The sequence below is a fragment of the Trematomus bernacchii genome, unplaced genomic scaffold (genome assembly GCF_902827165.1).
Source record: "Trematomus bernacchii unplaced genomic scaffold, fTreBer1.1, whole genome shotgun sequence".
NCBI lineage: Eukaryota > Metazoa > Chordata > Actinopteri > Perciformes > Nototheniidae > Trematomus > Trematomus bernacchii.
In genome coordinates this window covers 22,143,652-22,170,570 of record NW_022987739.1, presented here as the reverse complement: position 1 = coordinate 22,170,570, position 26,919 = coordinate 22,143,652, and the positions used below count along the sequence as shown (strand labels likewise).

Sequence of the window (26,919 nt, the reverse complement as noted above, 5' to 3'; positions counted from 1 at the left end):
ACCGTAACCAAAAGCTCACGACTGTGGCTAGCATGAACCTAAAGCAATGTTGTATCTTTATTGCTAATAGTTTAGCATTCTGTATGAGCTCACCACTTTGGTCTAGAAGCATGGGTTAGGGTTAGCAGAAAGCTAAGCTAAACTATTAGCAACATTTTCTTTCCATCTCTGCACTCTGCAAACACTTCACAGATATTGTAGCAGGCTAGAGTCTTGAGTTTGTCATTTTCAAAACACTTCTGTTCCTTCTGTGTGAGCTCACCACTTTGGTCTAGCAGCTGTCATGGATGTGATGATCTTTAAAGAACTGAATGCTATGATGTTGTATAAATAATAATATTCTGTAAGCCTTACATGTCAAAAGATAGTAGATCAATGTAGTTGAGATATCATCCCTCAGGTGGCTGACCAGTCACAGGGTGCCATGTGACCACAGAGAGGGTGACAATTGATCTGATCATGGGACTTTTGTCCTTTTAAAGTGTCATGGGTCAGTTATCTCATGACTAAGCATGTATTCATGAAACTTTATAAAAGCACACACTCAGCTGTAGAGACATTGCTTCATGTATGCTGTGTGCCTCTTTTGCAGGAGATGACTAAAGACTCTTTGACCAGTTCATTGCAAGGATTTCCACCACAAAGCAATGGCTAGGAGTTAGCAGAAGTCTAATCTAAACTATTAGCCTCAATTCTATACATCTGTGAAACCCTTTACAGATATTGTAGCAAAAGAGCCTTGAGTGTGTCATTTCAAAGAGCTTTTACGAGTTTACAAAAAAACAGAATGGGATCATAAATCAAATCAAATCAAATCCAGTTTTATTTATATAGCACATTTTTAAACGATTTTTGGTCGAGCCAAAGTGCTGTACATATAATAAAAATACCCTACAGTAAAGACACTTTACAGCAAATGCAACAGCACAGTTTGTTCAGAATATCAGTATGAGAAAAACGACACCCTCTGTCCTTAGACCCTCACATCGTACAAGGAAAAACTTCCAGAGAAAAAACCCACATTTCAAAGGGAAAAATGGGAGAAACCTCGGGGAGAGCAACAGAGGAGGGATCCCTCTCCCAGGACGGACAGACGTGCAATATATGCCATAATGTTTGAAAAGACTGACTAGCACTTGTACAGGTAAGGAGCGCCCATGCTCATCTGGAGGGGAGGACTTTGGAATAAAAGGGGATAGAGGGGTCCTATCAAGAAAGTTTCCCTTGATTTGCCAATGACCTTTCTTATCCATAACCATTTAAGGTCAATGCCAAACATTAACCATTGTGAACCATTTAGACACAACCAGAGAGAAAATAGCTACCAGGGATTTGATTTCAAAATCTGGCATTTCTTTTTTTCATTTTCCAGAAAACTGCCTATTCTTGGATACCACTTACTTACGATATTGGAAAAGTAATTGAACTTTTGCCCAATGAAAAAATATACTGCCTATCCCAGCTTTCACACTGCACTATGTAGTGTTCCCACACACAACACATGTGTGATGGATGAAGTTTTCTGCACAGCAGTGGACACACAGTGAGAGTCAAATACCTCGACGCACACAGCGAGACACCTGCCGTCCAAACAAAAGAAGAGAAGAAGAAGAGCCCCGAGCTGTAACAGAGCTGTGTGTTGTTCTCTTTTGATCAGGCGGGGTGGATGAGCAGACCGCTGTGCTTCTCAGGACCCGGGGCACTTGTTTTTATACGATCATGTTTACTTTAGACTGTAATGAAATCACACCTCCCATCACGCTGTGCACTCTGGGAAGTGGAGTAGTGGGAGAGGGCTTTCACAGCGCTACTGATGCTCTCAGCTGGAGCAGATGGTGTCATACATGCTCAAATGTACAAGAAAAATAAGAGATTAGGAGTTGTTCAGATTGGCTGATCGCTCCCGTTAAGATAATGTCTCAAGTGATGTGAAATGGATTCCTCTATCAAGGTCAATATATCAAGTACTGCTCCTAAAATTGTGTTTATTTTGGCTGTGTGACAGGTCAATTCTGTAACAAATGTAGCAGCTGAAACCCAGATGTTCCTCTTAAATTCCCTCTGAAATAAAGTTATAAAAACAACTTTCTCCACACTTTTCGAAGTATCCTATGTCATACAGTACAATCTGTGTCTTGTTCTTACCACTTTCTTGCAGTTTGCTTCACTGAAATGGCCAAGATGCTTTAGCATTGCAGAAAATTCAAAATATTTCTTTAAAAATACTTCTGAGTTTTAATCTGAGATTTGTGGTATTTCTAGAAAACCTGGGATATTTAACTCCTCTTGTACATGTTGCAGTAAGGCTTATAAACAGGAATCATTTTCACAAAGGGCTGTTATATCTCACACAGGCTCCGCCCTCTACTGGACTCTATGGGTACTACCTCTCAACCATACCATGCAAGCATTCACCAACTGAGATATCTATAAACGTAGCCGGCCCCCGGGGCGGGCCTACCTGAATGCGCGCGCAAGCACACTGTATAAAAGGCGGCCTCGCCTCCTGACCGTCATCCTTTTCTCTTCAGCGAGCAGGATAACAACTGAGAACGTAAACGAGAGAAAATAAAGAAAGTATTGTATCGAAGATGGACTCACCACTCCTTGAGCCCCGGCCCTGTCCTTCGTGCCCTGGCTTAATCGCGGGTGCTGATCCCCACCGCCTCTGCTTTGAGTGTCTGGGGCCTGACCACGCCGCAGACGGCCTGACCTAGTCTCCGGCATGCAATGCCTGTTGGATGCTCCCACGGCTCAGCCGCCGGCATCGTCTGGAGCATTTTCAGGCATATTATGTCTCGCCGGAGGAGGCGGAGGACCAAGATGTCGAAACAGGTGGAAATGGAGGAACAGGATGTCGCGGGAGAGGTACCATTCGTGTTCGCCATTCCGGAGGGTCGGGCGTCCCCGTTCGTCGAGGAGGAAGACGACGAGGACGCCTCGTTGTCTGGTGCTTCCGGTTCCGGCGTCCAGGAGGGTCCGCCACACAGGTCTGCACGTCAGGACTTCCCTGCGGTGATGACCATGGCAACAGAGCGTGTAGGGCTACCGCTCCCCCCGCCTCTGCCACCGAGGCCGATAAGCCGCCTTCGTCAGGGGAGCTACGGCCCGGTGCGTCCGGCGCAGCCGGCCTTCGTTTCGCCCCCGTTGCCAGATATCTGGCAGTGTGTGGAGGCACTGTGGCGGCAGCCACTCAGAACGAAGGCTCCAGTGGCAGGTACGTCGGGAATCCTAAGGGTGCAGGGCCGCTCGGACACGGAGTGTCCCGGCGTGTCCCCCCTTGATGAGAGCCTGGCGGCCCATCTGCCCCCGCTGTCTCGGGACAGAGATATCCTGGAATATTTGGATAAAATATTCCGGCTCGGAACGCAGATGGCGGCGACGGCCAATAATCTCGGTGTGTTGGGTGTCTCGCTAATCACCCCTCAGCAGGACACCCCCGCCCTTCCGCCTCAGGACGGGAGCGATTATTCGGACCGCTGCATTGGTCAGATGAACAATCTGATCCACGGTGTGGCCGCCGCAGCTGGACGCGTGATGTCCCTGGCCACAGTGGCGTCACGTCACGTGTGGTTGGGACTCACCGCGCTGTCCAGGAAGGATCGAGAGGATCTCCTTGGAGCCCCTGTTTCCACGGAGGGGCTCTTTGGATCGATTACCTCGGTCACACAGCGCTTCAGTCGACTGGAGGAAGAAAGGGTGCAGCTCAGCCGCATGCTGCCGCTGGCTCTTCCTCTGGCTCCTCCTCGGGGGAGAGAACGCGGCACTACGGTGAGAAGGAGAGAGAGGCGCTGGTACAGAGCCCCCGCGGCTCCCCTCGCTCCCTCTACCTCCTCGGCTCGCCCCGCGGTACCGGCTCAATACCGGCATTCACGGGGCCGGGCTGCTCGACCCCGGCAGGCCCCACCTCAGCAGAGGGCTTCGGGGTGGGGTGCACCATCCTCCCGGAGCTGACTGGCGGTGGGACGAAGCGTCCCGGCGGAGAGAATGGCTCTCTCCACCCAGGACGCGAGGGCGAATCCTGCCTCCTCCCTCTTTAATGCAAATATCGTGAAATACTCCAATAAAAATGATTGCATTTATCCCAGTCTAAGTGTCATTTGTCTCCAAATCAACTCTGGGCCAACCTCTCCAGGCTTGGCTCCTTAGAGGGACAGGCTGAGACAGGGGGGATTGTCTGATAAAGTTGTCCAGACTATCCAGGCAGCAAGAGCAAGATCCACCACAGCCTGTTACAGGCCAAAGTGGTTGGGATTCCAGCGATGGTGTGAGGAGCGGAGTCTAGAGCCCCTATCTTGTACGTTGGGCTCTATTCTGTCCTACTTACAGTTACTGGTGGACAGGGGGCTTGCTCATTCCACAGTTAAAGTGTATGCAGCAGCCATTTCATCCTGTCATGAGGGATTTGGCAGCAGGTCAGCCTTCAGTCAGCCGCTTATGTCGCGGTTTTTGCAGGGGGTCAGGAGGCAGCGCCCAGTAGTGCACGCCTCCTCCCCGCAGTGGGACCTGCCGTTGGAGCTCGAGGCTCTGGTCACAGAACCATTTGAGCCTCTGGAGCTCTCCTCCCTGAAAGCACTGTCATGGAAGATAGCGTTGCTGCTTGCCTTAACTTCAGCCAAGAGAGTGTCCGAGCTGACCGCTCTGTCGGTGCACCCAAGTTGCTTGTTAATCCGGGGTGACCGTAGCGGGGCGACTCTCAGGCCGATACTCAGGCCGACACTCAGGCCGACACTCAGGCCGACACTCAGGCCGACACTCAGGCCGAACCCCTCCTTTGTTCCTAAGAGCCTAAGGAGTTCGTTCAGGTCAAGAGCTATTCAGTTAGGTGGCTTTAATCTTCCACCCCATATTGGGGCCAGGGAGGCTAAATTGCACCTCCTCTGCCCGGTGCGTGCGCTAGCATGTTATGTGGAGCACACGGCTGCCTTTAGGCGCAATGAACAGCTGTTTGTGTGCTTTGGGGGTGGTGTGGCCGGTAAAGCTTTGTCCAAGAAACGCCTGGCAGGATGGCTCTGCGAGTGCATTTCACATGCCTACGGACAGGCGGGGTGAGCCTTCCCCGCCGGGGTCTGTGCACAATCTACACGGGGTGTGGCTGTGTCAACAGCCTTATTCAACGGCATGAGTGTGGAGGGCATATGCACGGCGGCGTCTTGGTCCACGCCAGGCCCCTTCATAAAGTTTTATCTCTTGGACATGTCTGACTCCTTCTCGTCGTCTGTGCTTGCTGGGGCAACACAGGACTGGCTACGTTTATAGATATCTCAGTAGGTGAATGCTTGCATGGTATGGTTGAGAGGTAGTACCCATAGAGTCCAGTAGAGGGCTACACCTGTGCTTATATAACTAGGGTTACAATACGTAACCCCTTGTTTCAAGATACAGTTTTGTTCCTTTAACAACAGATGTGTCACTGACATCCTCTTTATTGTTTGACCAGGGTGTTAACTGAACTATATTTACATAAAACGTTGGCAGGGAAATTATGTGCGACGGACAGAGACATGTCCTCTCTTCACACATTAGCATTATTGCTGGAGATTGATTTTTTACTGGATGATTGTCTTTGTGGTAACAAAAAAGTTGACATTTCCTTAAAGAAGCCTCGCAAAACAATAACATTTGGGATTTCTGTTACTCCTCTTCACTCTGTTGATTCATAAACTTTTAGTGTTGCTGCTAAAACAAAATGACAAAAATCCTCATTAAGTGCTGACTTTTCATGCAAATTGAAAGCTCAGGCAAATTTCCCTGGGAACTACAAACCACCGTTCCTATGCAAATGTTTGACTATGCTAATAAAGAGTCAACAAGGCTGAACTACTGCCAACTGACTGAGACCTTCATGCCAGTGCAGGCAGGACAGTGTGATACCCAACAAAACACATTTTCTGTTCTATATTACATTACATTACATTACATGTCACTTGTTAGATGCTTTTATCCAAAGCGACTTACTGTACATACTCAACACTGTGGACAATCCCCACAGGAGCAATTTGAGGTGAAGTGTCTTGCCCAGGGACACAACGACATGCTGACTGCAGTGGGGTTTGAACCTGTGACCCCATGATGTGACACCTACGGACAACCCACTGCACCACACGCCTCCACAGCTACATAATACATTTTGTTTAAAAGACTAAAAACTAATCAAAGGTATTAAAGGTAGGGTATAGGTAAGAATGAAGAAACCAGCTCGAGTGCGCTAGAATTTGAAACTACGCAGCCGAAATAAATCTGCCCCTTTACTTCCTTCAGACTTCCTTACAGAGCCCCTCCTCCAACACACACGAACGCACACATGACCAATGAGGGCACGAGATAAGTTTGTGCACAGATGGAAGGCTGACAGGCAGGTAGGCCATCCAGTTATTTTAGCCGGGCCGGCTAAAATGATTGGTCGTGCTTTTTACAGTACTACGGCTTCCACAGTATTTATTGTCGAAGCATTTAATGTATTCATTGCTATCGGGATGTTAAGAGCATTCCATGGAATATAACAAAAAGTGTTTCTGAAGTGAATGACCTACCCCGCCTTTAAAGGCCCAGACACACCAGGCCGATATCGGCCGTCTTCGGTTGTCTGGCGACAAAGCGTGCCCTGTCGCCCAAAGTCAATTTGGTGTGTCCCGAACCCTCGGCCGTGACACGCCTTATTTGGCCTTTCACGGTCGACACATGACCGATTCAACATGTTGAATCGGCCGGGTGTCGGACACAAGCTATCGGGCCAAGAAACCACTCTGATCAGCTGTTCAGCTAGCAAATGAGAAGCGAAACGGAAGTGAGGTACGTAAACAAACGATTTAAGAAGGCACAGGACAGCAGCTAAACCCCAGCAGGTGATACTTAAAGACATCAAACATAGCCCTTAAATGTCCTCTCTTACCTCCCACACATAGCAGGGACATCTCTGATATGGGCGGGAGCGTCCCCGGCTGTCCTCTGCTGAGAGCTCCGTGATTTGTTTGGTCAAGTCCGGTTTTTCATCTCATCGGTTTATTTGTCAGTATAAAGTTGCAGGATTAGTCTCAAGTACCTCAACATTGTCCTTAAGTACAGTGTCTAAGTAAATGAGATACTGTCTACTGCTGTTCATTTACCTATTGTGAGTCGCCTCGGATAAAAGCATCACATGGAAATGTAAATTTAGCAAGAAGTGGCCATTATTACATTACATACATTACTACATTGCTGACTCAATAAACTACACACCCGCCAGAACACTGCGATCATCAGATGCAGGTCTATTAACTGTGATTTTATAGTATGTCTGCACTTTATGTGCTCATTTCATCATTCATGTATTTTTATATTCTAAAACATGTTTTCGATGGACGAGAGTGAAAATGGAACGCACACGCTATTTGTTGTTTGTTTATATCAGTCTGTTCTTCTTCTCTGTATTCCGGTTGTTGCCTATTTTGAATGACGAATACACACTACCGCCGCCTGCTGGTAAGGAGAGTTATTGCCACTCACGCATGCGCAGTTCGTACGTGCTCGGCTGAAGTCTTTGTGGTGTGTTCCAGTGCGACACATGGCCAAGACGCAAGAGAACTCGCCGATGCAACAGTCGATGTCGGTGTCGGCGAGTTCTCTGGTGACTGCCTGGTGTGTCAGGGCCTTTAGGTCAAATTTCACCTGAATACTGTGAGTGAGTATATTGACAGTTCCCAACATACTGCAGAAACTCTTCGGACAGAGACTGTTTAAGGGGGATATTTTTGTACTTAGTTTTTTAGAATATATATATGTCTATAGAATGTAAAGACTCTGTAAAGGTATAGAAATGTTACTGTGATTAAAGATTAGTATGGGAAACTGTGGCCGTTTCTCAATCTCGAGGAAACTGGCTTCCAAGCCAATATTTCAAGGATGCTACGTCATCGAGTGCCGCCGAAGGACTGTTCCAATCTCCAGCATACTTGGAATTCTACCGAGGCCGCGTCCTTGGTTTGGGGGAAATTTCGAGGCTGCACATGGGTAGACTTCGCGTCCTTAAAATCCCCACAATGCTTTGCGCACGGACCAATTTCCCCAAATCTGTGGCGGAAAATGTAAGGCGGGGCCTCTCATATGACGCACACCTGCACACTTGCTAGCCTGTTCCACTCTTCGTTTTCCAAATGCCAGGAAGGATTCTTGCCTAGCTTCTGAAGGAAGTGACTCGGAAGACATGTGCTACCAAGCAAGCATCCTCGCGATTGAGAAACGGCCACTGGGTGTTTCTCAATCCCGAGTAAAGCTGCTCCAGAGCCACTATTTCAAGCATACTACGTCATCGAGTGCCGCTGAAGTACTGTTCCAATGTCCAGCATACTTGGAATTCTACCGAGCCCGGCGTACTTCGTTTGGAGAAATTTCGAGGCTGCACATGTGTAGACTCCGCGTTCTTAAAATCCCCACAATGCTTTGCGCACGGACCAATTTCCCCAAATCTGTGGTGGAAAATGTAAGGCGGGGCCTCTCATATGACGCACACCTGCACACTTGCTCGCCTGTTCCACTCTTCGTTTTCCGAATGCTAGGAAGTATTCTTGCCTCGCTTCTGAAGCAAGACGCTCGGAAGACATGTGCTACGGTACCAAGCAAGCGTACTCGAGATTGAGAAACACACAGGCCGTTTCTCAATCTCGAGGATGCTGGCTTGGTAGTTGCGTACTTCCAAGTCACTTCCTTCAGAAACGAAGCAAGTATAATTCCAAGCCACGGCTTATGAAAACGAAGAAGAATGGAACAGGCTAACAAGTGTGCAGGTGTGCGTCATATGAGAGGCCCCGCCTTACATTTTCCGCCACAGATTTGGGGAAATTGGTCATTGCGCAAAGCATTGTGGGGATTTTAAGGACGTGAAGTCTACCCATGTGCAGCCTCGAAATTTCCCCCAAACCAACGACGCGGCCTCGGTGGAATTCCAAGCATGCTGGATTGATTGATTGATTGATTGAAAAGTTTATTAACAGCTTGTATATTGTGTACAGTACAGTACAGCTCAAAACATACAATTGTTAAGGGGATGCAGACCAGAGAAAGACTTTCGTCTTGTTTACATCAGGGTCCCCCATTTCCAATTCATCATATCATTTAAGACATATAAGACATATTAGACATACAGATGGCTTATTTACAATTTACATACAGGTGGGTTTTTTACATACAGATGGCTTATTTACAATTTTCATTTTAGATTTCGTTCTAATACATCCTAACCGGACATTTAAGACATACCAAGTCTACAGATATACAGTTAGTAACAGAGTCTAAAATGCGAGTATATACATAGATGGGGGGGGGAAGCTGTCCATTGTACGACAGGTTGAGATTTGTACCATTACCGGGGCCAGTTTTGCAATGCTCTCCCCCGAAGGTGCTCTTTAAGAGAGGTTTTGAAGGTAAGTATAGTTTTACTTTCCTTTACAGTTGTGGGAAGAGCGTTCCACCTTGATGTGGCATAATTGCGAAACGTGTATTCCCCCTTTTTTGTGCCAAATCTGGGTTTTACATGATTTGTGGAGCTCCCTCTGGTGTTATGATCATGGTATTCCTTGACCTTTGGGAATAATTTTGACATGTAAATGGGTACCATAGAGGTGTAGTGGATCTTGTAGACCAGGCCCATTGCAAGTAGCTGTACTCTGTCGTCTACTCTAAACACATTGGAACGGTCCTGCTGCGCCACTTGATGACGTAGCATCCTTTAAATATTGGCTTGGAAGCCAATATCCTCGCGATTGAGAAACGGCCCCAGAGTGTATGCATGGATGAAAAAGGATGAGATCATTCAGACCAGAGCAACAAACAGATAACTAAGTACATTTACTAAAGTATTCTACTTACTATTATTTCGACATACTTGTAATTTACTTGAATATTTACATTTGACTCGGGGTGGGCGATACCACAACATCTGGATTCGATCCGATACCAAATATTTCAGGGCCAGTATCGCCGATACCGATACTTTTTAAATGAAAAGCGTCTTATGTATACTTTCATGTAGGGGAGAGCTGCATGACATGATTTTTGAGCTGAAAGCATTCATAAATAGACTAAATCTGAATTCATTTTCATGATTAAAGACAGGACAGTTTTTATAGACAAATAAACGTTTTACTTTTGCAAATTTAAAGTGCAAACATGAAAAATAACAACACAACGTGGCCACAGTAGCGAACTGCCTTCTTGCACACATCACCGTTCGCTAAGTTTTCATTGACAGTTGTGAAATAGCTCCACACAACGCTCCTCTTTCTCAGCCATCATGCGCGTGTGTGTGTCGCACTTGCGAGTCGCTGGCTGCTGCTGTCCTGCCCTGCTGGCTGCTGTCAGTCAGTTTGATAATCGGCGTTCAGATAAGGAGCGCGCTGCGCGTGCGCGAGCCTCGAGGAGAGGAGGACAGCAGTGGAGAGAGAAGGCATATACTTGTGTTCGTCTGCACTCTGCACATAGTTTTTGATGAAATTGACGAGTAGAGGAGAGGGGGGGAAAAAGTATAAAAGTATCGATCCTATTGGCTCTAGTATCGATATTTTGAAACGTAACGTAATATCGGAAGTATCGATATTTTGGGATCGATCCGCCCACCCCTAGACGCTACTTTATACTTCTACTCCAGTACATTTTACAAGCAAATATTGTAATTCTTACTCCAATACATTATATTATATAACACTAATAGATACTGGTTACTAAAATAGGCTCAACGTTTACGTTTGGTAGTGATCAAAAACATAATAAGTTAATAACACAATATTATATAATAATATAAAACTGTGAAAGATCCATTCTTCACAGATTACCTTTACTTTTAATAATTTAAGTACATTTTGCTACTAATACTTCTGTACTTTTAAGTACAATTCCCTATTCAGGACCTTTACTTGTAATGGAGTATTTCAAGACCATAGTATTTTTACTTTTTCTCAAGTAAAGGGTCTTGTAAATAGCCACTCAGGAAGCAGTGTCTGCCTCCATCCTTCGTGGGGCGCTGTGTCTACGGACCTACAGCCCTCTCACTCACTCTGCCTTCTTTAACAAAGCGCTCTCCTCTGTTCCACCTGCTCTCTTCCTATTGGCTAATTTCACGGCCGCTTCCTGCTACGTATTTTGCTTTGTAACGGCGTGTAGTTTGGTTTACGGATGCTGAGGAGGCTCGTCGGTAAACTGTAAACACTCTGCACTGACAGGTTTTTTAGGTCGTTGTTAAACCTTTTTGACGAGAAGAGATGGCCCTGTGCTCCGAGCCTGCTAGCGTTAGCTCCGAGGTGAAAGGAGAGCTGAAGAAGGAGAGGAAAGTGGCCGTTATCACCGGCATCACCGGACAGGTAACGCTCATACCCCAGCAGTATCTCACGTTAGCTACACTGTTGCTCTAAAACAGCTTGACATCTCCTTCGTCGTGATGCATTGTAACGGGAGACGTTTTCCTGGCGTCTATACCTGTGTCAGCTACTAAAAACTCAAGTCTTTCCATGATTCATAGAGAGTGTCTGTCACTTTTGAAACTCAATTTCCCATAAAAACTTAACCTTTAACCTGATGTATGCTGATCCCTTACATTGTCTTAAGCTAGCTAAATAATGCCTCGAGCTGTTTTACCACCAACATCAATGTTAGTGTTTCCTTTTCTTAAGATAAAATGAGAAAAAATGATGCATTTCTTAAAAAGTAGAAATAATTCCAATATAAAAGTCTTAGACAATAATATAAATATGACACACATTTCCATTATTGTGTATTTAGTTGTGTATTTCATGTATTCAACATCTTCACAGGTGTGCCACAGGTGCACAAGATTTGTAGAATGACGTGTTTGCCACTGAACAGAAAACTATATTCAACATAGCTAAACACTCTGTCATCAAAGCTGCAACAATAATTTGAAAGCCTGTTAACAAATAAATACTACAATCACCCTGCCTACTTCTGTCCTAAAATCAGAGATAACAATACTATAGATAACTAATCAGGAGTATTATTTGAATATATTCAATTGTTATCGCTTGATAGCCTCCTAGTAGGACTATTGTATTGTTAATGCCCAACAGCTACTGTTTAATTGGGCCTTTATTGGTTCCTAGCTTTGCACACCTAAACGTACATACATTATTTTCATAGTAAATGTTGAAAACTGGAATCTTCTGTGAGTGAATATAACAGATGTGTAATGGATATTACAGACTCTGGCCCAATCAGTTCAAACATACTCTTACACTCAGTGGTTACACCTGCAATAATGGATTGTTTTATCCAGTTGGGAGCAGGAACAGGCTCTGAACAAAATGTTTAGGTTGATTCATGGAATTTGTAAGCACATATTACACACACACAGCAGATGTGAAACAACATTTGCTTGTTTTTGGTGTGGCATATGTGACCAGCAACTCCTGAGGGAAATATCTGAATGTTTAGCTGCTAAATGCTACACTATCGATCACAAGTTATGCATTGTGTCTATCTGCAGTTTGATGCCATGGACAAATTCTAAAAAGTTGTGTTTTAGAGCTTTTTTTGCTGGAAACAGCTGCCTGTTGCGGCATGAATTGGCGCTAGGAAAATAGTAGGAACACTTAGAAAATGTTAGCAGAAAGCTACCATTAAGCTGCACAGGACTGTGTGGAACTACAGAGTTGGGGGTGACACCTTTCACATCCATGCAGTCATTTGAGTCATTGTTGGGAGGGCAAGTACCAAATTGACTTTATGACTTACTGTTTGACTGTACGTTGCTACTGTGGTGTGGAACATTTCTCATTTTAGAAAAGGTCAGTGTGACTTTCACCTAAAGGATCAATCAGGACCCGAACAAAGCATCTCCAGAGAGGAGTGTCGGCATGGCAGAACTGGCCTTACTGGTGCATGACATGAACATGATGGTGAAATGACAAAACTAGAGTGATGATGTTGTCATGGGTGTTTGCTATCATCTTACTCTATGGCTTCCATTGTTGCAGTTTCTTTGCATGAAGTGTGTTAAGTTGTTTTTCATGGTTACAATGGAGAAAGGACAAGTACCCATAATTCATGAAAAGCACACCCTGAAAGTCAAATATGCCAAAGTCCATTCAGCGGGTTTAGCGACTGCGGATAAAACATTGATTGTAGTAAGGAAGTTCAAAATGTGATATTTCTTTCCGTCAATTCTAGATTGAGTTTATGCGATATTGTCAGTGGATATTTGCTTGACACATAGTGTTATCTCGTTTAGTGCTGCTTATACGTTTGACAGGTTATTTTTCTTTACTGCTTTCATGTTATTTCTTTCCTTGTGTATTTTTTTGATTAATCACACTTTATCTTGCTTTATGGCCAAATGCTCAGTAATGAATAAATCCTCAATAATAAAGAAAACAAAAATGACACAACATAATAGTGCCTTATGGGCAATTCTGTTGTAAAAACAGTTTTGTTTATTAACTGTGATGCAATTCCGATTTTTTTAAAGCATCTTTTCATGCAAGATATTCCTCTGTTGTGTGTCAACTATAATTTGTCAGACGTTCCAGATGCAATTTAATATGGCTTAAACATTCTATTAATACATATGGTAAAGTATACAAATCAATATTCATATTGGATTAAGAATCAGATCGGCTACATGAAGATTGTATCTATATTGCCTCTTCTTGAATCAAGAATTATGTAATGGCGTTGCTAGAAATTCAGATTCACTATCCCTTTCACAATTTATCGTGCATTTTACTCTAAATATGAGAACAATATACAAAGTTAAAACTAACCATTGAGATTATAAACTCTTCAGTAAACATTTTCTGGTGTAATACATAAAGTAAGAAGTAGGGTAATTCTTTTAAGACTTCGATACAATCAGACTTCATTTTGCTGCTGAATATTGGAGAGAAGGCAAGTTCAAGGCACTTTCACAATAACTTCACTTTTCTCTTTCCTTCCTATCTTACATGCCGTCTTATTTGTATATACCACCTACAGTCTGAGTATCTCCACCTACTGATCTAGATTAGAACTTTGAACAATCAGAGCAGACTGGGCTTTCTCGGAAGGGGTTTAAAGAGACAGGCGCTAAAATGGGAACGGTATCAGGGTGAATAGATATTCAGACAAACGGTTTGAGATACATTATTTTTTTTGACATACCTAGAAATAAGATTCTATAATATTTTTAACTACATAACACTGTTTGAATTTTACGGCATGGCTTCTTCTTAAACAAGTTGACACATCATGAAGATATCAGAGACATTTGCCTCTGTGGGTCTTTGTTGGTGTGTATGTGGACAAGTGTGTGTAAACAGTTTTTTGTTGTAGTTGTGTGTGAGAAGAACAGCATGACCGTTTCAAAGTGTCAATTTCCAAATAAAAACAAAAACAAATTAGCTGCAGGGATTAAGCAGAGACTTGGGGATTGTTTCATGGTTGAGGTGGACGATCCCAGAATGCAGCCAGTATCCCCCCGAGAATCAGAGGTCTTGAAAAGTCATTTTCAAGATCTCACATTCCGTTTGTCAAGCAGCACTTCAGAAAGCTTCTACTCCCTTCACTGTCTTTAAAAGAAGACAAAACATAACAGTGTTAATTCATTTTTATACCACCGGTCCAGGCATCTGTTTAGACCATCTCAGGAGTCACTAGCGGGGTGTCGGGGTCACAGTGATGCCATAAATCGGCTGGCTAACTACTGTTCATACATTTCATGGCAGCATGCTGCTCAGTCTGAATGTTTCTCACTGCCTTCTCAGTGTGAAGTATTGGGGTGAGATGGTGTGAGGTATGAGAGACCACCTGAGTGCCAAGGCACAGTTAATAGCCGTGCTGATAGTGATGTTTTACGATCCGGGGTTATGGACAGGACAGGTCTTGCCTCTCTGTTCAACTTTGTGTTGGCTTTGAGCTTCACGCGCTTTTCTTGAGCTGCTCCATTTGGGAAAACAACGCTGCGCTGTGATACGGCCCCTCAGAGGTGATTGATGCTCGTCCTACAAGCCTCTTTTCTTTATTCTTTGTTACCGCTTGATACCGCTCTCATTCTTTCCTCCCTCTGTTAGCAGCACAGGATAGAATCCAAGCAAGTGCCAGCAATAATAATCATAAAGCTAAGAATCCGTGCACACATCTCCTCTGTTGCTCATAATGGCTGCTGATGGCTCCTTAAAGGTTGATTTCCGCTGTGGATGAAGTCTCGTAACTTCCACAGATATAGATGTCAGTTCAGCTGCAGCGAACACATAGATATGTATTTTAAATCAATTGTTTTTTAATAAATACTTTACATTCAGTGATCAAACTCAAGATTACAGTAATTTGTATTGACACCAGGAAGCTCTTTTTATGCACGCCTGAGCCTGTGCTTGAGTCAATAGGAGAGATCCAGACTGCAAAGCAACTGTTCCTACTTACTGCTGTGTTACTGTGTATGTGTATGCACATGTGATCACAGGGTCATTAAACCATATTAGGCCTAATTGCAGAGCAGTGGCGTGTTTCGCAGCTTCTCATTGCGGTCTAATGAAAGCACATTAAAGTGATTTATTTGTAATTCACTTCACACACAATGATAAATAAATACTTGGCCATGAACTCAATGTTTGCATAAATACCTGAATAATTCCTCCAGTCACACATTACACTCTTTTAATTTTTGTAAGGTATTTTTGCTTTAATGATATGCAGATGATTTAAACCCAATTAGGTATTAAGGTCACCGAGCGGTCCTAGTAATGCTATTGGTAAAGAGCCCAAATCATTCTCTTCCGCCAGCAGGGGGTACTAAACTCATAGTGCTGGGGTTTAAAGACATCACATACTCTCTTCTTCTCATCTCTGTAGCTGAAGGTCTGATTATAGGGTTAATAGTGAAACAGGCTATACTTGAATGCATTGTTTATTTGCACATTGTTTATTATGTACCCGTTACATGCCCCAAATCCAGCGGTTATTGCTTCTTAAATGTGAACATTTGCATTTTCTTCTTCCAAATGAAAGACCACTGAATATCTTTGGAGTTCAGAGTTGTTTAGACAAAACAAGCAATTTGATTTGTTAAACTTGTGCTATGGAAAATCATGACATTTACAGACCTAATGCTTGATCCAGAAAGGACAGCTGGGTGGATGGACACAACAATGGACAAATATAGATGAATATAGTGAGCAAAAAAGGTATGGAGAATGTTTTTTAGTAAAACAAACACACCTTTGTGTCTTATAGATAAGTCAGATATTGTATCGGCAGTACTGAATTGAAACTGACACACACACACACACACACACACACACACACACACACACACACACACCCCAGTGCAACCTTTTGATATTGATGCATATCCATCCTCTAAATGAAACCACTCGATGATGATGTGATAATGATGATGATGGGAATGTTGATTGGCGCTAACGACAGCAGATCTGATGAAAGAACATTGTTAACATTTTTCAGACACATGGACTGATTTAGTCTAACATCAACATCAGCTTTTTCCCCCCCTCTGTCCTTTCCCCCTCTTTTGGTCTTTTTTAATTTGTAAGTCTGAGTTGTCCTTCCTTACCCTTCTAGTTTAACAGAACTTTGTTCGAAGACACATTCGTTTTTTTTAAGGGCAATGTGTTTGTTTCTCCTGACAATGAAATAGAGAACCAAACTTACTTTAAAGTTTATAGTGTTTATGTATGAAACAACACACAATGATATGTTTCCAAATAGCTTTAATACACACTTCAGTCTTTAAAATGTAAAAAAGAATGTAAAGTTAGTTTAGCATCACATTAGAGAGAACTCTCAATATAAAGTGAATTTCTCTTTTTTCCGTGAATGTAGAAGGTTTTACACTTGTACCTGAAGGGTTGTTTTCACAGGTTTGTCCCCTGCAGAAATGATTATGATGATAATAGACTATAATGGGTTTATCATTTAAAATCGTGTAACCCTTTTATTCCTAAACCAGCCTTTTGGCTTGTATTTAAAGGCCCGGACACACCAAGCCGATTTTGGCCGTCGGTGGGCGTCAGGCCGACGATGACCGTCGACACGCCCTACTCAGATTGGTGTGTCCCGCACCGTCGTGTCTTTTCAGCCGTGCCAACGACTTTTCGGCCGAAAACCCAGTCGGCCAAAGGCAGTCGGCAAAAGAAATCACTCTGATTGGCTGTTCAGCTAGCGAATCAGTGCATGAGAAGCGAAACGGAAGTGAGGGACCCAAACAAACTATTAAGAAGGCAAACCTGAGATTTCATTTAAAGCTCCCATGTCATGCTTTTCCGGTTATTACCCGTCCCCTTGTGTGTTATGAAGGTTTTTATGCATGTAAACGGTGTGCAGAGTCAAAACCCTCAAAGTACACCCTGTAGCGAGTAAAACTCTAACACAGAAAATACCTCCCCAAAACGCCTCGTTGGAGATACGTCACTGCCCATTTGAGTCTTCCATTTAGTTCCGGGTACCGCCTGATGTCATGCGGTACCCGGAACGAAATGGACCAATCCCGAAGAGCTATGGCCACACCAGCAGCGTCGTGTTCCTCCTCCAGAGGTTCGAAGAACCGGCATTTCACAGACGAAAGCTTCCAAAACATTGCCCAGTTTGAGGCCGGATATGCACAGCTTGTTTGGACCGTTTGGAGCAGGGGAAGATCTGGGTATACAACCTGTAAGTTTGCATTGTTATTTGTGTATTTATCAAACAAGACTGTTTAAATGTGTAAACTGTGTTGGACTGCTAAGCCATTGACACAGTGCTAACTGTGCTAACTAAGTTGCTAGAGTTTCCATATATCAACTCTAATATCAGCAGATGGCCTTGCATACATGTATCTCATAGCAGGAGAATGTCTGCATTCACACACAAAATACCTATTGACAGTATACTCCGGGTGATTTGCCGGTCAGTCGCGAAACGTAATTACATTATAGCTGGCGTAGCGATCTAACACACGGAGCTAGAGCTAGTTTTGGTCAGAAAAACATTTTTGTGATGCTACGTTGCTAGCGTTTAAATATATCAACTACAATGTCAGCAGATGGCCTTGCATACATGTATCTCATAGCAGGAGAATGTCTGCAGTCACACACACGGAATACTCATACAGTATACTGTACTGTGATTTACCGTACATTGTGACCGTACATATACTGCATGTAGCTAACGAGGCTAGCTGTATGCTAGCGCAAAACAATGTATTCATGCAAGTTACATTGTATGACCGAACGTAGCAGAATACCCGTATACGATTGCAATTATAAACACGTTATTGCTAGCCTAATATGAACCACTAGCTTTTGTTCATAGTAGTTTTATTACACTGCATTATAGTTGCCTTTCCTCCAAGCTAACGTTCATATCGTGTTAGCTACCAAGGTAAACAAAGCTAGGTTAGCATATTAGCAGGCAAGCTGTTCATTACACAACTACTACTAACGAATCTAAAACAACTAAGTTTCTCTAATATTTTGTGATTTGCATTTGATTTCGTCCAGCCAGATCCTGGCGGACAATCCATGACGGGGAAGGGATTCTACTACTACTGAGGGTGCTAAAAGGCACCGCACCGACTGTGCGCAGGCAAGATGCGAGGAGGAGGAATGGATGATATACCGTGTATATATGTATATTTATGTTCATTTTGTACATTTCTAAAAATAAAGTTTAATGGAAATACTTAGTAGGCCTATCCTTTCTTCCCTGAATTCATATATAGCAAACCATGATTTGATTTCTCATCAAACAGTAGTAGTTTATAACGGGTAAAAATAACTTACTCTTTGTTATGAGAGTAGCTCGTAGGCCACAACGGAAAGACAAGGAGACATACACGAGTTTACAAAACCACGGCACATTTATTGTGGTAAATGCAGAGACAGGTGGTCGAGGGGAGAGGGTCGCTCAGTTCGTCCTTCTGCAGCCGCTTTGGAGAGAGACTCCGGGCCGCTGGGATTAATAGCACCGGCTACGGAGGTGTCCGTGATCGCGCTGATTACCCTCTTCAGCTCCACCCCACCGTAAGACAAAGGCCCTGAGGCCGTCACACTCTTCTATAACAACAGTTAAAAATATATATGTATATAAAATATACCGCTGTACCGACGCCATGATAAGACTGATGTTACGCTGAGAGCAGCCGGGAAAAGCACTGACATGGGCGCAGCCTCTCTGGTGGTTGACTAATCAGAACGAGTGGCCGAGCTGACCAATCGGAGCACACTAGGCTCACAGGGAGGGGGGGGGCAAGAGCTCCAACGAGTCGTTTAGTGGAGAAAGTGAATACTGCTGAATACACATGCTTGACAGAGATGCTGTATGCGAAACCAATGTGAGTTTGGAAAATTGCACAGTATAAATCTATTTTAGTATACCTCAACAATGTAATTATGATCAGTGGAAATGGCCATGACATGGGCCCTTTAACTCCAGCTCTCGACACAGGTTCGGGAAAGCCCCATGAGCTTCTCGTTGTAGAGTGAAAATGGAACGCACACGCTATTTGTTGTTTGTTTATATCACGCAGTCTGTTCTTCTTCTCTCGGTTATCACACAGTCTGTCTTCCGGTTGTTGCCTCTTTTGAATGACGAATACACACTACCGCCGCCTGCTGGTAAGGAGAGTTATTGCCTCTCACGCATGCGCAGTTCGTACGTGCTTCTTGGCCGTCGCCTGAAGTCTTTGCGGTGTGTTCCAGTGCGACTGTTGGCTAAGACGCAGGAGACGTGAGGCGACACAACAGTCGGGGTCCATCTGTGTCAGTTCTTTGGTGTCAGCTTGGTGTGTCCGGGCCTTTAGATGCCAAAATGATTCTTGGAGGATTCTTGTGGTTTGACTTTGACCTGGCAGGTGAGCATGTGTGTGTGTGTGTGTGTGTGTGTTTGTGTGTTGTGTGTTTGTCTACCCTCCCCAGCTCCCCATAACAGGAAACAGCGAGGTGAGGCCAGGGTTTATGGGCTAATACGGCCTCAAAGGAGCTTCTTGTTTTGAAACAGAGCTGCAGCTCTTCAGGCTTGTTTTCCATATTGGTCTGGCGTGGAGCGCTTTGACCCTGGCACTGGGGCAGGAAAACATGACACCGGCCATAGCTTTGAACACCGTGGGGACGGATGAGGGGCTGCCAGTGCCTGTGCCCAGCCCCCCACCCCCGGATAAGGCAGAAACAGGTTGGGCATCAGTGTCAACGACCACACAACCTGAGAGCTCAACCTGCAGAACTATAAATGATCTTAAGAATACTTTTAGGTAGTACCGAGCCATACATTGTTTTTTATTCAACTCGTAAAACATACACTTGCTACTTGTGTCTCTGTTCAAGAAGTTAGAATTGTTTAGCACATCAAGTTTAACTTCAGGTCGAAACAGCAGACATACAAGTCTAAATCCAATAACTGTTATTCAGGAGGCTAAAATTAACAAAATCTTTGGCCTACACCTTCCTCAGGGTGTTCATACAGCAGCCTTTAGTTATATGGAACAATATAAACAAGAAAATACCTGTTTAGATATTCCAGAACTTCGAACTGCATCTCAAATACTTCCTCAGTGGATGGAGTTATCTCTGAGACTGGCAAAGTCTGTTAGGACTGGGCGGTATGAAAAATATCACTTGGCAAAATACATCGATAGCGAAAGAGCGGAGGATGCTGTGGTTGACCATTCATGCTCTGACATAATATGTAAACCATGATAATTTTGATACATTTTCCTCACTAATGTGGGTTGAATCATGACTATTTGGATAACGGCAAATCTTTTAAAACAGCTAGAAAAGCCTGGTAAATTAAGAAAAGTTACTTTACCTTAATGCTGCCTTTTTACAACCAGGAAGATTACAATATTACCATTTCCAACATCTAGGGGAATATGTAGTGTAATCTATATGTGATATATTGCCCAGCCCCAATGTTAGATTATTAAATTCTGAAGTATCTATTTTGCATAAAAAATTACTTCGACGATTGATCAATTATCAAAATAGTCGAGGATCATAAAAACGTCAGATGTTGGGTTGCGCAGTGGTGGCCCCAACTGTAGAGCCTCTCCAGAGAGGGGCCCTTTAATGCCGCTTCAAACATGACTCTCCTGCCAGGTGTTTGGGTGTCCTCCAACTTCCAGCCCCTGTAAACCCTCTGCTCACTGCCCTCCACCTTGACGGTAACCCAGGGAGGGTGTATGCGTGTGTGCGCGCACATACGTGAGGGGGATTGAGGGATGAATGCCATGACTAGTTCGGAATGTTCCAGAGTGTTCTAGAATGTGTGGTCGGAAAGTCTGAGAAGGGAAAAAAGACGAAGAGTAACACGGGTGAGGGGAACAAGACCTTATTGACAGGGCTCGCTCTTACACACACACACACACACACACACACACACACACACACACACACACACACACACACACACACACACACACACACACACCCCAACCAAATGATCCAAGGACTCAGTATTCAGCCAGTGTGGAGGTTTGAAGAGTGTTCTGGTCCAACACCATTTAGTTTACATTAATAAACAGTGACTTGAACAATTTACAGGTTTACTTTCAAACCAATCACTGCACCAGCCAGTTTAATCAAGAATAATCAGATTAAAAGTCCATTTAGAAATGTTCTGTTGAGTTAACCCCGAACATTCTCTCTAAAACGTCCAATATAACACTACATTTGGACATATTGGCGTAATTCTCAGTAAAATGACAAAATGAGCATAACTGTACCTATTTTACAGAAACCAACTTGTGTTTCATTAAAAAGTAATTTTTCCTGAAGTTTACACTCATTTCCTGAACAATTTCTGGTCTCTAATCTCTTTTAGGTCACATGTTTTCCTTTTATTGTGTACTTGTCAGATTTAAATACTAATTGTCTATACATTTCAACATCAAACACACACGCTAGAAGCACATTTCTTTATAATTAGGTACTAGGGTGCGGACCATGTTCTGAAAAATGTGATTGTACTCAATTTGCAAAACATGTCCAGTCTTGATCCTCCGTTAATATTGTGTATAAGTCTCAAAATGATGATTTCCCCCTTTGGCCCAGAGATCTATGGATTGCTCTGTTATACCTCCTTGTTTATTGTTACACATAGATATGATAAGCAAATCATAAAACTGCATAGGTGGAAAATGCAAAAATAAGTACTGATGTGATCACAAAAATCACAGCACTTATTAAATCCCATTATATCATTAATAGGTAATGATAATCATTAAGGGAAGTTATCAAATTAGTGAGTAAAACACTCGACAAAGATAATGAATTCTGTTCGCCCCAACCTGGGCAAAGATGTTTTAAAATCACGTGTGGTTAAGTTGCTGTTATTCAGTCAGTGCAAGAAACTCTTAATGTAGTGTAATTGCAATGCTCTTTTACACATTTTAATCAGCGTTGTCTTCTTTCTTTCAGGATGGTTCCTACCTGGCTGAGTTCCTGCTCGCTAAAGGCTACGAGGTGAGAGAGGAATCCAGACGTAACAGTATGAAGCATTTGTCCTGTGAATGCTCAGACGCACACACACATACACAGAAATGAATGCAGACGCTCGCCAATGCCAACAAACACAGACACACACAGAGCGACATTCCCTCGATAAGCGTCTTCCAGCCACAGCGGCGTGTGGGAGCTCCTGAGGGACCGTGACGTAACGTGACTTCGTACGCAGGCTGACTCACACCTCACCCTGATAAGGCCCTTTGTGCTGCTTCAAGCCTGTTGACCCCTCACCTTTTACCCCTGGGTCACACCATTAACAGGGAAATGGTTGTTTTTATACGGCCATACGATTGAGGTCACTCACTTTCACCTGCTGCGCGATGTGTTTTTAGGAGCGCAGAGAGTCAACAGCCTGTGGTTGCAGGCGGAGGTTAACAAGCTGTTACTGCTACGTAAGGCTTCGGCCTGAGCTTCACACCCATGAAAAGTGACCATACATACAGTACGACACACTTGCATAAGCATACGTGTTGCACCAGGGCACATTGTGTTTTCCTGACAGTAGCTGCATGACTTCATTTCCCTCACACACCTTCACCCAGCTTCAGCTCAGCCTGGAGAGGAAGTGGACTGGGTCCAGGTTGGAGATGCTGCATGTAGAGGGGGGGGGGGCATTAAAGAGGAGCGTGCAGGCAGGCAGGAAGTACACAGTGAATAAAGGAAGTGAGGTTAGGGCACAGCAGCCTCCCACTAATGGACTCCCCTTGGATCAGGTTCTGTTATCTCTCCTGAGCAGAGCTTCCTCACTACCCCCCCTCAGAACATGGAGAACAGATCCTAGATCACAGGCAGCATTCAAAAACAAAGATAGCTGGAGCCATGAGTCACAATACTGTTATTACCAACTTTTGTAAAACACTGTATTTGCCAAACAAAATACTGATAATACAGTTAACATGACAAGCTTTAGTTAAATGCAGTGTTCATGACATTGAGACATTGTACACAAACCCTAAAATGTAAGATAAGCCTAGAAATAAAAACTCTGGCTCATATTAAAGTATATTAGTATTGTGTGCCTCTACTGTGACATGCTTTAATGTTCAATAAGTTCTTTATTTTTCTCAGTCCAGTCCAACACACTACATGAAAGGGGGAAAAAACCCTGAAAGCATAATATGGCCTCTTTAGGTAATAACAATATGAACTCAAATATTTTCATATTTCAATACCAGATTGGCTCCCTAACAGGATCCTGGATCTGATTGCAGAACCATTTTAATTAAACAATTCTGAAACCATCTGTTACAAAATGGGATCTTGACATGTGACCGTAGAATAGCTCTCTGTTTTGTTTTAGATTGACCTTTCAACATTTTGTAAACCACCTATCATGTACTTTTCGCCTCGGGGCTTCAGAGGATATTTGCATAGTTTGCAAGTAGTACATTGAATCTTTCTCAATTCCCTCTGTGTTGCTGCTGGCTGGGGTTAGGGTCAACTTTAAACAATGAGTCGCACCCCTTAGCTTCTTCAATACATGTGAGGGTAACTCAATGCTTTGTAATAATGAAGAGATATTTTCTTGGGTGGGTGTTCTTTACTGTGTTGGAGCTGCACAAAATTAGCAACAAAACACACAAAAATGTGTTTCAAGAAAATATACAAGTTTCACAAAGTTAACAAAGCAAGGTTATAGTTATAATAATGTTAATCTGAAGTGGTGTAAATAAATATGGTATAATAAAGCAGGGTTTCCCACGCGGGCCGCCCAGGTATATTAACAGCCGCCCAAGTATATTTCGCGACCCATTTAGGTTTTTTCATCCGTGACCACAACGCCATCTGCGATCGATTAACTTGTGGACAATGATCCCTCGCTCTACGCCTCCTGTACCCAGTCCCGGACTGGCCATCGGGAGGACCGGGGGGTTTCCCGATGGCCTGGCCTGTTAAGTGGCCTGCCTCACACAGGGTGACTGGCTGTCTACATGATGTGGCCTGCCGACATGGCCACTGTCATACAGATCATAAATCAAAGCCCTCGATTGGTCTCTGTGTGTCATTCAAGCTCGGGATAACCTCAGCTCAGGTGAGGTAAAGGACTCTCTGAGTGTTTAGATAGTTAACTTAGTCTAAGTTCTCAGTGGGTCTCAAACGGTTTGGTCACCATTTATGTAAACACATATTTCCATTTGAGGGGGCAGTGATTAGTAAAATATGCATGAATAAAAAATTAAAAAGTTAACTAGGGGAAAAAAGGTAAGATACACTTTATGATTATTGAAATGTATACAGTTCTGTTTCATATAGGTGTTCCCATATATCTAGTCTCTTTATTTTCCCCTCAAAGTGCACCAGATTGATGCATTTAACTCCAAAATAAAATAAAAAATCTTACCAGGGGAGCATGCCCCCGGACACCCCTAGAGGATTTGAGGTCCACCCCCACTTAAAATCACATGGATAGTTTCCTAAATACATTTACCATTTTTTTTAAATAGTAACCCATGTCCATATGTTTATTTGTGGGTAGTATATTTAGACTATAGGGCTATCACTATGGGCCCTGCCTGTACCTGTTCGCTCTGCCATGGCGTGAGGGGTCTGCTAACAAGCGACCAACAGAAAGGTTAATGTTAATGTCAGATCTGTGGGAAACACTGATAAAGCCTAAAGCCTCTCTTTTTCTTCTCACAGGTTCATGGTATTTTGCGACGCTCCAGCTCTTTCAACACGGGTCGCATTGAGCATCTCTACCAGAACCCACAGACGCACACCGAAGGCAGTGAGTACACTTTTCACACCATGACGTCTCCCCAGAGAAACCATTGACAGATGAAGACATAAACCACGCATGTTAGCAGATGGGCAATACAAAACAAAAATCGAATTACACGTCAAATACATATGTTTTTAGGCAGCTCTTAATGCTAAGATGTTTACTGCGTGTTCATTTTCTGACAGTGGAAAATCTAGCAAAACAGCTACTGTAGAAACGTAGCAGCACGCTGGCTTTCACGCTTACAGCAATGACTATGACCGTGTTTCCATTGAGTCTGACAGGTGTATTATTTTTCTACTATGGCGAAGGCATGGACCGCCCTTCTTTGCCTCTGATTGGCCTGTACCTTTGTTGGTAAGATTAGGCATAACATTGGTGAGGTTGAGGTTTAGCCCCCCATCACTACTGGCTTCAAATTAAGTCACTTCAAGATGGCGGCTCCCATATCCGGGGGTTTTTGGCTAGTTCATGTTCTAGGGAGTCGAGACTCTTAGTCTGTCTTTCCATACAATCTCCGATAAACCCCAAGAGTTGCAGTGTCACAAACACCTTTAGATATTGTCTGTCACCTTAGAGAAATTAAATGACTTGTGTTTTGCCGTGATACAAAATACCATTGATCATCCAAATGCAACAGCTGCAGATACCGGAAAACAATTTACTTTTTTTTGGCACCATCAGATCTGCAAAGCCCTCACCATGAGAATATAAACATCAAATTGTATAGAAGTATAAACACAGGCAGTTTATATGTATATCCAATTGTCAGGACAGTATAGAAATAGGAGCCTGTTACTTTAAAACCTCAGAAAAATATCAATTTCTCTAGGCTGCAGAAAAGCACATGCACACATCACAGAAAAACTGATCTTTTATGGATATTAGAGAAAAAAAGACATCTTCAAATAACTTAAAGTTACTCTTGTAATGACCCCTCTTTATGTTCCCCTCGACAGGTACAGCACATTATGATTTGATTATGTTGCTTTAGTTTACTGTAAAGCTTTGCCTGGTGCTTACAACACATGCATTCAACACTGATTTAAAAACTGAAAATACATAATTTGTTTGATAAAATGTACTTTAGCTGGCTCCTGCTTGCTCTGGTGACTGATAAGCTTGAGCTGTGGTTCCACATGTACTCCTGGGTTGCATATATGGCTGCAGTGTAATCAATCTCTGCTGCTCTCTACAGGGCACACCACTATCTGGATTGGTTATGTTGCCTTCGTTTACCGTTATGCTATTCTTGCACAACACCCAATCCCACCTCCTCCACTTTTCAGATTTTCATTTAACGATTTAATTTGGGAACATCATTTGGTTACTTTTAATCTGGTTTAACATATTTTCCGTTAAATCCTTACTAAAGGGGCGCTATTATGCTTATTGCCTTCTCTGCTTCGTCTTCCTAATCTTGTGGCCACTTGAGACGGGTCATCACAGGAGAACACCAAAATAGTTGAACTTACTGTTTGTCCCTCTCTTTGTTAGACATGAAGTTGCATTATGGCGATCTGACGGACAGCACGTGCCTGGTGAAGATCATCAACCAGGTGAAGCCGTCCGAGATCTACAACCTGGGCGCTCAGAGTCATGTCAAGGTACTGTGATCTTACCAACACATCTCCAGCACTCTCATGGAGCTTTATTCTGTGTTCCTCGGAATGAAGGCCATCATGGTTCTGATAGTTTACTCACTTACCTTTGTGGAATCACTTTACATGGGAAAGGGCT

General features: G+C 43.5%; 1 protein-coding gene across 1 annotated transcript in view; it reads left to right on the top strand.

Annotated features, from left to right (window-relative positions):
- Positions 1–11,102: 11,102 nt before the first annotated feature.
- The window catches only part of gmds (GDP-mannose 4,6-dehydratase), a 171,889-nt gene continuing 156,072 nt past the window's right edge, over positions 11,103–26,919 (top strand). The window contains exons 1-4 of the mRNA XM_034146121.1: positions 11,103–11,330; positions 22,371–22,415; positions 25,098–25,185; positions 26,677–26,786. Of these exons, the coding sequence (XP_034002012.1) occupies positions 11,232–11,330; positions 22,371–22,415; positions 25,098–25,185; positions 26,677–26,786 (342 nt within the window). The 5' untranslated portion in view covers positions 11,103–11,231. The remainder of the gene's footprint in view (positions 11,331–22,370; positions 22,416–25,097; positions 25,186–26,676; positions 26,787–26,919) is intronic.